Genomic DNA, 15,343 nt, shown 5'->3' on the forward strand with positions numbered 1-15,343 from the left:
TCGACTACAAACGAAACGAAAATCACTACAAACAACTACAAACGATTTAGAAACGTCACCCGCTTGCAGATTTGAGATATCTCAAAGTGGGGTGCTACTCATTTTTTTAAATTTCTATAATTTTTAATGGATGGAACTACAAACGAAATTATTGTTACTACAAACAACTACAAACAAAATGCTAACTTTTTACGTAGAAAAAAATTATTTTTTCAAAAGTCGGGTGCCAGGTTCACATAGCTGTTTATTTCTTTTTATTGGCGAGTCGCTTGTGACGCTCGCGTCGCTACCTCAACTCTTTGCACTCTACGGTGAATTTCTGTTGTTTCGTTTCCGCGACTTGATAACGAGACAAAACAATTTGGACGCACTGAAGTGAGCAGAGGAAGCGATGGATCTTGTCGTGGCGCGTCGATATCCTTCCATATTTAATGACATTTTATATTTTGACACGCAGCAGTTTTACACGTCGCGTTACCAACGTCACACGCAGCAAATGCACACTGCATTCAAGTAGATGTTACTTGTTTCGTAAATTTTGTTTATTTTGTAAAATTATACAATAAATAATAAATAATAAATAAATAAATAAATAAATAATAAATAAATTATACAATAAATTATTTTGTAAATTCATACATATAATTTTAGTTAGATCAACAATTTTTTCCTATCTAAAATTTGTCGTAAGTATGAGGCTGTTAACAGGAAAATATTCTTTATTGAAGATAACCGTTACTTAAGAGAAGGAAAGTAAATGATATTATGAGTAATCGCTCTTCTTGGCGGTAGAATGATATTTTCTTGTGTGTACATGCGTGACGCAACGATCTCTCATTAGAGGTCGACGTCACATACGCGTGTAATTTCTCATTTTATATCCGTAATTAAGCCCACATAAATGAAGTCCGTTTTACATTACACATAGAAAAACTATTGCATAATGCTCGGACAGTTTCCCTAATGAATAGTCGTATAACGAACATGTTGATGAGACCCGACTAGAAATTTATCTCATAGTCTAATCAGGTTAGTCCTAATCAGATATCTGGTTTGTATAAGATAATCTTGTTGGGTTATTAATAAGAACCCTAATTATTGATAACCCTCTCAGACGATATAATATCTAAAATCGGGACATAAAGACGTCTTAAAGATCATCTTTAAGATGTCTTTTAGACGATTTACGCATAAATGTCTTTAAGGCGTCTTAAAGATTATCTTTAAGACGTCTTATGTTCCGATTTTAGACATTATGTTATCTCGGCTTATTATCAATAAAATTCTGATTTTCACACAGCGTTGCATATCAGGATTCGATGATATCATCTTACATAAACCAGATAAATGAATGGGACCAATCTGATGAGAATCATGAGATAAATTTCTAGTCGGGCTATCCATGTCGAGTATAGTTCGACATCCGAGCTACCTGTCTCTGAGACGTCACGTCGAGTGCGGCTCGATTTCCGAGTGCAAATACGGGTCAATATTAATATTCTCAGCACAGCAGGTTAAGGCCCATCTCGACGGTAGGATGTACGCGTTTGCATTCACAGGGAAACAACAATCACCACAGTGCGGTTCGTAATCCAGCGCGAAGAGTCGCGCATAATAATGAGGTCTGTTCGTTTCCGTACAACTTCTGTACTAGCGCAACGAGTTGTAGTGAAGCAAGTGTACTTTCAAGATACAAGAAATGGGCCTTTAAAAGCCAGGCACGGATCTCGCAACACAATTATATTTGCGAAGAAAAAGTTCAACTTATAGCGAATTCGGTTGCTTGCACTAGTGTGCACTGAGTGCGCACTAAGGCTTGTTCATAGTATGTTATTATATTTAAAAATTGTCTTAAATAATTCTCAAATAAATTCTCAAATATTTTTAACCATAATATGATATGTATAACATCCGTACGAATCATTTTATTAGTTAAAATGTTTTTAAATATGTATTTAAGACACGATCTTAAATATAAGAATGTACTGTAAACAAGCCTTAATGCGCACTCAGTGCGCACTAGTGCAAGCTACCGAATTCGCTATAAGATACAACACAATAATTTACAAGAATTTCACAGATCTAACATAACAGTTCAAATATACATAATAATCCAGGCATACTTTCTCTCACTCTAGCCTGCTATACTAATGCACCAGAGTGTGCACTAGTTGAGAAGTTTTCTGAAAACGAATAGACCTATATGATCGGGAGTTCCGATAGCCGACGACCACTCGGCGGCGTATGGCCGCGAAGAAATCGCCATCTGGAAATCGCGGCCCGCAAATTGGCAATTTCGCCCCGTTCGTTTACCCGCCGCGCCAACTTTACGGACACGCAACTCGTTCTCGCTCTCTCACGCTAATTGCCGTTACGCGCGCGGAGCCTACGCGCCGGTAGTGCGCTAATTGGGAAAGCGGCGCTTTCGTCCGTACGCGGGGTGCATTCGGCGCTTAATAGAGAGTTCGCGTGTGCGCGCGCGCGCGCCCCGATGTGTACCTTATCCACGACCGTGTGTTGCGCAACGCACTCGCGGCTTACATACGTAGACGTACTGCACTCGAGGCGAACCCGAGAGAGGCTCGTTAGTTTCATCACAACTCCGACGTGCGCGCCTAGATATCCAGCACGTCGTACGTATGCACGTATGTGTGTACATGGGTCGTCGCTCCTCTAATTGCATGTACAACGGTGCTCGTTCGAATCGCGTTTCCGTCCTCCAGACCGGGCTTTCTATCCTCGGGCGGACGACGCCTCCCCCCCTTTCTCTCTCTCTCGTTCTCGCACATCGCGCGCGGCGCTTCATTCCGAATACGCTCTTATCTCCCGGAGACGCTCCTTTTCGCGCCCGAGATAGTATCTTCGCCGATGTGACATTATCGAGTATTCATCCGTTTTCCTCGTGATTTACGACGGTACGATAGCATGCGGTCTTCGGGGAATAAATAATACGGTCGATAAGTCACGAAGAGTTGAGACGCGAAAGCACACGTATTTCCGCGTCTTCCTCTTCTTGCGCGGCAAAATCGTGCGAATCGGAATTTTGATTTTTTCAAATCTGCACATTCGGTCAAACTTGAAGAATCAATGTTTGACGATACAAGCCATTGTCCTGTCTCTTGATGCTATAAATGGTTACTAGTTGCTACTCTCCCAGATGTTTGAGTGAATATTTATTCAAGGGTTATTTAGTATTCGATTAGCTGATAACACAGGTTTACAAGGTTTTTATCACAAAAGAAGTTTACCCGAAGGAATTCGATGCGCTGAATTCAAATCTAGCCTCAGAATGGCGCCATCGCGTCAGGATTTTGAGATATATTCTAACCTAAAAGTGCAAAAATGACTATTTTAGGGCATTATTGGAGTTTCCTCCTGGTTGCATAGAATTTTACCGACAAAAACTAAACAAAGTACCGTAAAGTACGAGTCTTGCCCTTTAATTTCCATTTTGGAACGTCTAAATAGAATTTTTTTTCACCGAGATACAGCAGATTTAAGTTTTTACTGCATACAGAAAATCAAATAAAGCGATGATGTCGGTTCATTTAAAATACCTTTTTGGTTTTGAGCAATTCTGGAAAAAAAAGTTTGTAGTTCAAAGAGTCCCGAGGGTCGCTGCTCACGAATCTGTACTCAGATTTCCAAAATTCAAGATGGCGGATTCAATATAAAATTTCCAAATCCAAAAGAATTTTGGAAATCTGAATCCAGATTCGTGAGCAGCGACCCTCGGGACTCTTTGAACTACAAACTCTTTTTGCAGAATTGCTCAAAAAGGGTTAAAGTATTTCAAATGAACCGACATCATCGCTTTATTTGATTTTCTGTATGCAGTAAAAACTTAAATCTGCTCTATCTCGGTGGAAAAAAATCTTATTTGGACATTCCAAAATGGAAATTGAAGGGCAAGACTCGTACTTTATGGTACTTTGTTTAGTTTTTGTCGGTAAAATTCTATGCAACCAGGAGGAAACTTCAATAATGCCTTAAAATAGCCATTTTTTCATTTTTAGGTTAGAATATCTCAAAATCCTGACGTAATGGCGCCATTCTGAGGCCAGATTTGGATTCAGCCCACCAAATTCCTTCGGAAATCAATATAAAGTTTCATGTGATATTACATACCCTTTAATTTGTTGACCTGTGTAATTTTCTCTATTCGCTATGCAATCTTATTTTTAATAAACCGTTAGTTAACACTGCGGTTGTGATGGATTCGTACTTTCATATAGTACCGTCTTAGGGTCGCTTTTTCAATGATAGTTTAAACTTAGACTTCAACTTAAACTCTGTTTAAACGAAACAAACGCATTGTTAAAATAGAATTTAAACTTGAATCCAAGTTTAAATTGCTATTGAAAAACTGGCCTTAAGTGTATAAAGTTATACGGAAAAAAAGTTTGATTGAATTAACCAAATATCTGGTCGAATATGAACGTTCCAGAAATTCCGATTGAAATAACCCAGATTCTGTTTAAGTTAACAAGATTTTTAGTTGACTTAAACATAATTCGGGTTATTTCAATCGGAATTTCTGGATCGTTCATATTCGACCAGATATTTGGTTAATTCAACTAAACCTTTTTTTTCCATGTACTATTTTAAAATTTCCTATAAGAAATACATTATGTTTTCTAGAAAGATATAGCTTTATATGTTGTTAAAACTGTTATGCCGATTTGCGTACTAAGCACCTGATCACGATAACGACCAAGAGCTGACAGAACGGAAGGACAAGACGCGAGATGATAAGAGCGGTGATCGATTACGAAGCTTACAACTTCTATTTTTTTCACTTCTGTGAATCCAAAAAAATCAAATTAATACCAAACGAAAGAAGGAAGTTCATCGTTTTATTATCCACTGTCTATTATTCTTTATTAAATTATTTAACATCTGTTTATCGTCCCTACTTTATCTGCAATTAAGCAAGTTGCATGATTAATACAGTACTGATTGAAATCAAGATTGAAGATTCCATGCAAATAGACCGATGATCGAGTTGAATAACTTTTAAATCAATTCTTCTTTAAGCCTTAATATATATGAAACAGTGGTAATTAATTTCTAGCGTTAAAATAAACAACAGTTCTCCCACTGATACTTCAAACTCGATGGAACCTGCAGAGTTAACGTAGAATCAAGATTTTCATTTGAAAACTCCTCTCGCGAATCCAGACGACATGCAGTGTTGCTTTACGTTGATTTATTCGTGCCTGCTTGCTCGCGCGATGCGACCGATTGGACGTCGAATTAAAACGTAGGAGTTCAATTCGCTCGCACTTGCGATCGATAATCGAGAGACGTAGATGTAGTCTTCGATATTCGTCGGTCATGTACATCGACCTCGCGGCTCGTCGGCAGGGCCCCCCGATATCGAAGGCACGAGAAATAAAGGAAAAGAAGAAACGCAGGCAATAAGAGCGAAGGCACTCGCCGCATCGAGATCGGGCCGGGGAATAATTAATATACCATGGACGCATAACGAACGACTCTGCGATGCAGTCTGTTTGTTTTCGGACGGCTCTTCCCCGGCCTCAAGCTTGTCGGCCGTATCTCTCTCGCTGGGGCCCCTCGACCTCCCGCTGCTTCCCTCTGTCCCTTTTTTATTTTAAACGTGCGCTCACGCACACACACACACACACACACGTGCGCGCGCGCATGGGATTGTCCCCTGAGCTTCTCTTCGAGCTCTTCCCTGGGAGGCGGCCACTGTTCTTTATTTCAATTTAACCGCCTTGCAACATAGATTTTAAGACACTCAACGTAAGAGACAAAAAGAAATACAAGGCTTCAAGTATTACGAATAATGTGGTGTTTGTTGGATGATCAGGAGCCGTTTTATTAGCGGGAGCAGACGACGATTCCATCTTACGAATATCTCGATCGACGTGTGCCTGTTTCTTTGTTTAATTTGTAATTCTCTTTGATTGCGGACGTGAACGAAAGCGGTCTCTGGGATAATCGTGACGCGTTCGATGGGAACGCGTCACGAGACGTCGGGATATCTTTTCGAGTTCACATGCAATTTCCCGGCACGCGACACATTATAGTCGCGACGAAACGCGATGAAATCGTCAAAGCTCTCGTCTCACCGTCCTTTGTCTCTTGTGCGTTATTCGGCACGAAATTGCTTCGAAAGAGGGCGAAAGAAAGACGGAACGTGAGAGAGAGAGGGAGAGAGATACGACGCACGCACGCACAACGGAGAGAGCACCGCATGCCTCTCTCCATATATCCTCTCCACTTTAATCTTTCTTTTGTGACTCGGCTGTTTTAGCGTTTTTTATTCCCCGATGAGAGCTGGACCCCTACAGGCCGCGAACGGGAGAGAGCAGCGCGCTCGCTCGCTCACTCGCTCACAAGCGACAAGAGAAAGAGGGGAGAGAAAACGAACGGGAGAGAGGGAGAGAGATAGATAACGAAAGAGAGAGAGAGAGAGAGAGAGAGAGAGAGAGACCGAAACAGAGGCATGCAAGACATCGCTGCGGGCTTATTAGCAAGAAACCGGTGGGGAAAGACGAGGTCGCGAAGGGGAACCGGCAAGATGGTAGACGGCAAGAGGGGTTGGGGCAAACGAAGCCGAAGCCGGGGCATGCTCGCGGATAAAGATGGCCTCGCAATATCATAATAAACGTACCTTGTCTCTCGCTCTTCTCCGTCTTCCTTCTCGCTTATTTCGTACGGTCCTCATTAACGCTGCAGCGTCGGGGACGACAGGGCCCACCCTCGTAGCGCGCGCGATGTATATTTGCGTAGCGTCGAGAGAGCATGCTCGGATACGTGGAGACTTTTCGGAGTTGGCGCGTAGTCGGAGCGCCGGGGGATTTTGATTCGACGTCGTTCTCGCGAATGATTTATGCACGCCGTGCACGCAGCCGCGTGTGCGTGTGCGTGCGCGCGCGCGCCCGTTTGAAGGGCTTTTGAAATCGAACAGCGGTCTCCGGCTCGGTCTCCAGCCTGTCTGGAGCCCCCCTCGATCCTTTCGGCTTCTGGAACCGACAAAAAAGCTAAATTACTTCCTCATGTGAGCTCTCTCGGTCATTTACGAGAATAAAACACAGCGGTGGACACCCGCGGAGGTCCTGAATTTTTCACGTAATTACATACGAATTTTCGGCTAAGCTTACAACGGGACATAACATAAAAGCCTTGACTTTTCTCGACGTTTTTCCCCCCGGTACAATACACTCTCTGCTTTTGTGAGAAATTAAGAGTTAAGATAAATGTGATCTAAACAATGGCTGCGTTCAGAAAACATAGCTGATCAGTGAGCGGTTAGTGATTATTGGTGCTTACTGCTAGATCCCTAATTTTAGACCAATTACGTTGACTAATTACTCAACTGTTGTGTAACCGTTGTGTCTCCTGAACGCACCCAATATTCCAAGTTGAGGCAGGTAGGATGTCTCCAAGATATCTCGTGACATTGTCATCTCCGCGACATCCGACTTTCGTTCTTCGCCGATACGATGATGTATATTTGTAAATTCAAGTTCACATTTTTATAAGTGTATGTCTATTCGGGGACTCGCATGTAACGTCGATTTTCTCCTTCCTTCTTCTAGATTTTTCTAATATGGGAGAAAGAAGATGCTACTGCAATCAACCGGGCTGCGTACCTCAGGGATACATGTGCCGCGGTAAGCTTTGCTTCACGGAACTACCGTCGGGCGCAAACACGCTTCTGAGAATGGAGCAGAGCACTCGCAGCGGTTGCTTGAACGAGGACCTCAAAAATCGTCGGTGTCCCGCGGGGTATCTCTGTTGCAACCACGAGGATCTCTGCAATCACGTGGACAGTCCTGCGATGAAGAACAAGCTCAACAAGACCCTACAAGGTTCGAGCGATCTCACGTTATAAAAACTCTTAATCATGCTATAAAACCGTCTCGATAAAAAGACGAAAAAGAAAACAACATTCCAAAAAGATTTATGTAAGAAGTATGCTTAATAATTTAATAACAATATTATACATAACAAAGTACTTTCGTTACGTTAGCATAAAGATGCCGTTAATTATAATTAAGTAGACGACGGAGAGTGAGACTGTCGGTGAAATAGCCTGGAATACGCTGCGAATACTGCGAGAAACCTTGATGTTCGTTGCTCATTGATAATTTATAATTTTCTTTTGTAGTGCTGGTCGGCGATCAACGAGCGTACTTGGGTACTATGCAGCCGAGCAGCCATGGAAGTCAAGGGACGACGGAGGGCTGGTTCAGGACGACGACGATCGCCGTGACCGTCGGCGGTGTCGTGGTTCTGCTGATACTCGCCAGCCTGGCCGTAAGATTGCTGCAGCCCGTGCCGGCCCCGATTCGCGCAAGCGGCAAACTTGTGCCGCACCGAACATCTGTCAACGGACCACCCTTACTCGGACCACCGAAAGTGCCTCTGGTTTAAAAGGGAGACTCCGCGATCCAAAGACAAAGTTTCCCGGCACAAAGTGTGTTCTAAGTAGTAGTTTAATTAGCGGAGCCGATCGTGTGCTGGCTTTGGTATATGACTGATGATTAGCTTTGAACGGTGGAACGTCAAAGTTCTTTGTGTGTGTGTATGTGTGTGTGTATGTGTGTGTGCGTGTGTGTACATAGTCTTCATCGATTCGACCTTCGTTTCGACTACGTTGACTTTTTACGATGCATTCAGTATGCAAGTATACGCAAAGCTCCGCGAGACAGATCTCGCAGGGCCGGAGTCATATACCGTAGTGCAGCCGCGAGGCGACGTAGAAAGCTAGCGGGCCGTCGAAGGCTCTACTCGGCTGTGAATTTTATGAAAACAAGAGCAACTATTGTAAATTATATTCGCGCGACGAGATAGCGTATTACTTGTTGCATTTCTTTGGAACAATGTGTGGGCGCGGCGACGCGTGTCGCGAGAGCTCGTAGAATGAGAGAGAGAGAGAGAGAGAATGGTCCACGGGACTTTCGGGTCCTTTGAACACGATGACGTGTAAGTAGTGCGCACACACGGCACGTCCCGTGCAGCCGTTGTGTGTGATTCTGTAAATAGTTGTCCTTTGTATTTTTCTTTTTCATCATATCGAATGACACATTAATCTCGACGAAATACACAACGACATCACGACTCTTAACGTGTTACATCATGAGAGATCGCTGTTCTGAAAAATATTGTTACACAAATTTTACGAATGATAGCCTTGAATGAAGAAACGGAAAACGTCCAAGAAGTGAACGCCAAGTATTGTGAGAAAATAAATTCGAGACACATAATGCCGTGGGAGTCGCGAGACTTCAAGGTACGACCGTGACATTTGTAAGAGCGTTACTTTATACACGTATTTGTAAACGTATTCCATTATAAACACTATATTGTGATAGTACGACATAATAACGAATAAATAAATATATTTAGGACGTTTACCTATGTAATATATAGAATTCGTTTTACACGTGTTGTACACTTGTGTATAAGGAATGAACGAGAATGATCAAAGTAAAAGTATATTTTAAGCGTCTTCTCAGGGTTCTGTCTCTATTTATTTGTTCCTTGTCATCATTAACACGCACATACCACATCGGTACCCGATATACAGGAAGGATACGTCATTACTCTGTAAAATAGGTGTTACATTTAATCAGAAACGTTCTCGTGCCGCATTGAAATTTCAATCATAAAACGCGAGTATAATATAAATGTTTTGGCATCACAGTTTAAAAATCGTTCATCATGTCTCATGTACACCACTCTGTCACTTTTCCCCGCAAATTTTTCACGGCCGCACGTCCAACTTGCGTTGCACGTGTCAGTCGACCGTACGTACTCAATCTCTCGGCACAGGAGGAAGAGAGAGAGAGAGAGAAAGAGTGCCGGATTGTTTTATAAAAATACTGTTCAAGGTATATATTGCCCTCGACTCCTGTGTGTTTCGGCCCCTTTCTTTAGAAAGAAAAAAAAGACGGTTTTTTGCCTTCCCAAGTCAATCGAATTTCGAGCGTGACACATTAATATTTTTGATCTATGTACATGCATGTAACATAGGAATATTGAAATTTAGCATGAGTCGCTTGAAATCAGGGTTGCCTTGTAACCCGTCTGGCGGGTTTGATCGCGATGATGGTGAACTTAGGAGAGTATCTCCCCGAAGGACTTGACATAAGCTTCGTGGAGTTTGTTGATAAAGTCGGGATCGCTTTTCAACAAGTAGTTGAACGCTTGCAAAAGCTGATTCTTCGTCAATGGTTCTAACGGTCTGTTTAAGGACTCCGGCGGACTAGGCGCAGCGAACATTACGGGAGGCATCAACGCCGGTGCCGATCCTCTTCCTGACAGCGTAGGCGCCGGGATAATCTCGTCTGATGTCTGCATATTCAAAATGTAGAAAGGATTACATATATATTACTGAGTGTAAAATCGGAGAATGGAAAGTTGCGACATTTTTATCTCTACGAGCTTCACAACGCATCTCATATTCAATAGGAGGTAATTTTTTTTTTAATAATTTTTAAAACACAGAAGATGGATTTCCTTATTAGATATGGGATGCGTTTGTTAAACTTATGTGTAATTGTTGCAACCTTTCATCCTTTGATTTCTGTACTTTCGGCAAAGTTCAATCATATATCTCTGAATTATTCTTACCGTATTTCCGCTTGCGTGAGCAAATAATGATGCGAGCGGATTGGCATTGTTAGTGTTGATAATATTTGAAGTGTGCTGACTTCTCAGAGTAGAAGACGACACTGTACTGGTCGGTGATTGTATCCTGAGAAATCCCGTCGACCCATTCGAATCGCTTTGACTCACTGCTAGTTGAAGTTCCTGCGACATTGGCGCCGGCGTGGACATCACAGAGTCTTGTTGGGGAATCGTTTTGTTCCGTCTCTTGGATCTATTCGAAGAAGAGATATTGCTCACGTTGTTCGGGGTTAATACACTCGTCGACGGTGGTTGTGACTGGTGAAGAGTTGATGGCTGCGGCGTTATGGATCTCTGTTGTTTCTCAATATGTTCCAAAGTATGTGCCGCCGGATGAGACATTAGACGCGCTAGGAAAGGTTTGTTCTCGACTACGACCGCACCTCCGGGTGTAGGTTGGTCGCCTGCTTTAAAATGCCCTGTGTTCACCTAAATTCGAAACAAACAATTATTGATATTTTAACAAAGCATCCTATTCAGGAAATGGACTGTTGAGTAATTCAACATCAATTAAATCTTAACTATTCAATAGGAGTATGCACATTTCTTTATTTTACTTTAGGCGCCTGTGATGTACTACTACTACTGTAGATGTATATTCTACTAAAATGTATATATTTTTTTTTAAACATATGACATAAACAATAGACAATGTATATTACAGGAAACAATGTATCTCTAGCTAATAATATACAGCCCTCAAATTATACCCTCAAATTATACCCTCAAATTATACCTCAAATTATACCTCCATGTAGCGGAGTTTACAATAAGAACTTAAGCCATAAAACTTAAGCTTCAAGCTTGAAGCCATAAGAAATTGACTAATCACAATTAAATGTAAGGAAAATAATCAACTGTGATTAGTTAATTTCTTACAGCTTCAAACTTAAAGATTAAATTTTATGGCTTAAGTTTTCATTGTAGACTGTGCTTAATGCGTCTTATCAATGAAGGGTTAATGTGAGTTTAAGTCCTTGTCTGGAGTTTAAATCCAGTTAAAGTTAAAGTTTAATCAATAGATCAATAAATTTTATTGATAGAAACAGGCATAAGAAATGATATTAACCTTAGCTTTAGCAAAGAAGTCCATTACACTTTGCGAGGTGACATCAGGGCCTAGAGGAGCACTCAGTGGTCCAGGGATATTATCCGTGGGTATAACCAATGGAGATTTTGTTTCGATTACAGCACAGCCGCTGTCACCACCACCACCTCCACCACCTCCTGAGCTTCTACTCGTATTGAAGTCTTCTTGTGCCTTGCTGAGCATACTGAATATATCTACATTATTCACATTAGGTCCCAAAGTTTTCTTTGCTTTCATGGCAAATGGCTTGCTATTGATTTTACGACTCTCTTCGGATTCCTTCAAGAGTTTGTTTATTATATTGGCAATGCGTACACATTCTTCTTTCTCATAGAACCAAATACCATGGATGTTGCACCTGGAATTTCTGTACAACAAGAATGGCTCCTGCAGTTGCAAATCTAAGTCTTGAGCAATTGGCTCCACTAAATTATTTGTGTTTAATCTGCAACAGACAATTTTTTTGTTAATGATCTTCACTTTTAGTGTCACTGATATGAGTAGACGTATGCAAAAGGTATCAATTGGTGCTTTAGATTAGAAGGTAATTTTGTAACTTCTTTCAGGGAACTACCGGTAATATACAAACAACGTATTGTGTACTCCCGTCGAGGAGCATTATAAAAGATATATAAAAACCTGTTCATTATGAGAATACTGTTGTACGGCTCGCCGTTTCTTGAATAGACGAACAGAGCACCTTCGATATGGGTCTTCTCCCATTCATTCTCGTCCGCATTAAATGTATACAGGGCTACGTGGGTTGCAGTCTCCAGGATATCCTTGACGTAGGGGTCAACTCGTTTTAAAGCGGCCACATTCATCCTCAATTCGGTCCGATCAGTCATGATAATTGAGATTACGAATTACACGACACGCTCGACGATTATCAATGATTTAATGCAACGTGCACGTTGCACTCTTTGTCCACCGGCTTTTTAATTGCTACAAAAAGTGTAATATTTTGAAATAGCGTAAGCAGCTGCTTCTACAACAGACGCCATACTGGAACAGTAAATTAGTGCCTTTGATATGCTACAAGTTCATAAAGCATTCCAAAGGTGGCATAGAAACTTTCTTTTTGTTTTTTCTCATGTTCGCAACGAATGACGTTGAGAAAAGAATTTGGTACTTTAATTCCTGATTGATAAATAAAGATAAGTCAACCGACTGTGCGGTCTCGCTATTGAGAAATAAAGCTAAAGCGGGAAATACCCTCTTGCATGAAAACAATACATAACGTATAAGAAAATTGACCAATCAGAGTTCTCATTTCTATTCCAAGGGACCCTACAAATGTCTCTAAGTACACGGTGCTGTGATTGGCTGTGTCCAAATACACTGTGTCCAAGTGCACCGCTCCCAGGCCAGTCAAACATGCTAAAAGATTCGAAGTCGTAAGACTCGGCGATAAGTCAGACGTTCCTTTATTTTCCAGTAGTATTACTCAGTAATATGATAAACAGACTTTATATTTTTCAAATAGTACGACTCTCGTTCCTTTATGTTTTTCTTTCTACGATAGACTGTAAATGTCATTAAATATAATATTATTAACAATAATTTATTAAATACACACATAATAATTTAATAAATACACAATAACTACAACAGGATTAAACATTAAATATAATTTTCGATGTTTCTAATAGCGAATTCGGTAGCTTGCACTAGTGCGCACTGAGTGCGCATTAAGGCTTGTTTACAGTACATTCTTATATTTAAGATCGTGTCTTAAATACATATTTAAAAACATTTTAACTAATAAAATGATTCGTACGGATGTTATACATATCATATTATGGTTAAAAATATTTGAGAATTTATTTGAGAATTATTTAAGACAATTTTTAAATATAATAACATACTATGAACAAGCCTTAGTGCGCACTCAGTGCACACTAGTGCAAGCAACCGAATTCGCTATAAGAGCGAATTCAATAGTTTGCACTAGTGCGCACTGAGTGCGCGTTAAGGCTTGTTTACAGTACATTCTTATATTTAAGATCATGTCTTAAATATATATTTAAAAACATTTTAACTAATAAAATGATTCGTATGAATGTTGTACATATCATATTATGGTTAAAAATATTTAAAAATTTATTTAAAACAATCTTTAAATATAATAACATACTATAAACAAGCCTTAGTGCGCACTGAGTGCGCACTAGTCAAGCAACCGAATTCGCTATAAGCTCGGTTATCGGAAAGTAATATTTTCTATAATTTGTTATTTTAATGTTAAATTTTTTTTTAATACTGTCTACTTATATAATTAGAAGACATACATAAGCTGAATACTAATTAATATTAATTATTTCTAGTAGTACATTGTAGCTACACTTAGTGGTATATTGATTTTACATACGTTTTCTAAACGTATGTAATATTTCACAACTGTTTGTAAAACATTTCGACAATTTTTTCTAAATAATATGTGTTCTCTGATACGTTATCAAAATGATAAATTATGATATCAAACGTGGGTAAATAACGCTTTCTCTGTAATTGATGATGTTGTGTGAGAAGCGTGACATTATATTTAAAAAAGCGATTGTTTTTGTTTGCAAACAAGAAAAATGAAAACAAGAAAAGAAGAAAACAAGAAAACAAGAAAAATGTATAATCATTTTCATGCAAATACTATTCAATGTGCGCACTTTGAAGCCATTCGGTGAACGTAACAATTGCGGAGTCATCGGCTGACTTCGATTGGTTTATGTATTCAGACCTATCAAACTACATCAATTTTCTAACAGTCAATGTGTAACTGTGTATTTTGCAAACGTAATTCATGACTGTGTTTATCTGAAAGTAAAATGTGATTTGCTGTTTGGATCTTGGAATATAGACCTCTACGTAATAATGAAGTATTAATTGCATATAAGGACAAGACGATTAGTCGAACTAGTCAAGATGACGGATCAGGATGCGAATAATAATAGTCTCCCATTACGGGAGAATTTAGTAAGAATTATTACTTGTTTAATTATTAACATTTTAAATTATATTAATTAAAATATTGCATATAATGCCAAGAGTGGTTATTTTGTATATTTTGTAACTAGTTGTTTATTTAATGATACTGTCATACATGTAATGGATGTAAAATACATGAACTAAATTTAATTCAAGCTTTTACATTTGAGGTACAAACAGCGGTACAATTTCTGCAGAATCCTAAAGTAGTGCAGAGTCCAATAGGCCGCAAACAGCAATTTCTTAAGAAGAAAGGCCTCACAGATGAAGAGATTAAAGCAGCTTTTAATCTGGCATCTCTTGATACTACTATAGTCGATTCTGATTCTCTCTATGATCAGAAACAATCACCACTATATACTGCTGTACAAATTCCACAAACAGCTATATATCCATATTATCCAACAAATTTTAGTCAATTGACATTATACCAAAAAATCAAAGAACTTTTTAATTTAGCAGCACTGATTGGTGCGACAGTATACTGTGTTTATTGGTTTTACAAGGTATTTTATTACAGTGAGAAAAATGATAACAATTTTTCTAATATATATATATATATATATATATATATATATATATATATATATATATATATATATA

At 39.7% G+C, this 15,343-nt stretch overlaps 3 protein-coding genes across 4 annotated transcripts in view; 2 read left to right on the forward strand and 1 right to left on the reverse strand.

Moving 5' to 3' along the window:
* LOC116846967 (BMP and activin membrane-bound inhibitor homolog) overlaps positions 1–9,487 on the forward strand; it is a 33,386-nt gene extending 23,899 nt beyond the window's left edge. The window contains exons 2-3 of the mRNA XM_032821444.1: positions 7,572–7,844; positions 8,144–9,487. Coding sequence (XP_032677335.1) covers positions 7,572–7,844; positions 8,144–8,409 — 539 coding nt within the window. The 3' untranslated portion in view covers positions 8,410–9,487. The remainder of the gene's footprint in view (positions 1–7,571; positions 7,845–8,143) is intronic.
* On the reverse strand, positions 9,488–12,780 carry LOC116846965 (mRNA-decapping enzyme-like protein). Its single transcript, XM_032821443.1, has 4 exons — positions 12,398–12,780; positions 11,738–12,203; positions 10,612–11,097; positions 9,488–10,332 (listed from the first exon to the last, which is right to left on the reverse strand). Exons 1-4 carry the CDS (start codon positions 12,604–12,606, stop codon positions 10,096–10,098), a joined length of 1,398 nt encoding a protein of 465 aa, XP_032677334.1. The 5' UTR covers positions 12,607–12,780; the 3' UTR covers positions 9,488–10,095.
* A 1,251-nt stretch (positions 12,781–14,031) lies between these two features.
* LOC116846972 (peroxisomal membrane protein PEX14) overlaps positions 14,032–15,343 on the forward strand; it is a 2,976-nt gene continuing 1,664 nt past the window's right edge. The window contains exons 1-2 of one of the 2 annotated variants that reach the window (XM_032821452.1): positions 14,032–14,728; positions 14,911–15,246. In XM_032821452.1, coding sequence (XP_032677343.1) covers positions 14,678–14,728; positions 14,911–15,246 — 387 coding nt within the window. In that variant the 5' untranslated portion in view covers positions 14,032–14,677. The remainder of the gene's footprint in view (positions 14,729–14,910; positions 15,247–15,343) is intronic. The other variant, XM_032821453.1, reaches the window with a different exon arrangement.

The sequence above is a fragment of the Odontomachus brunneus genome, unplaced genomic scaffold (assembly GCF_010583005.1).
Source record: "Odontomachus brunneus isolate Ranch 3 - 2012 unplaced genomic scaffold, Obru_v1 Obru_scaffold_072, whole genome shotgun sequence".
Lineage (NCBI taxonomy): Eukaryota > Metazoa > Arthropoda > Insecta > Hymenoptera > Formicidae > Odontomachus > Odontomachus brunneus.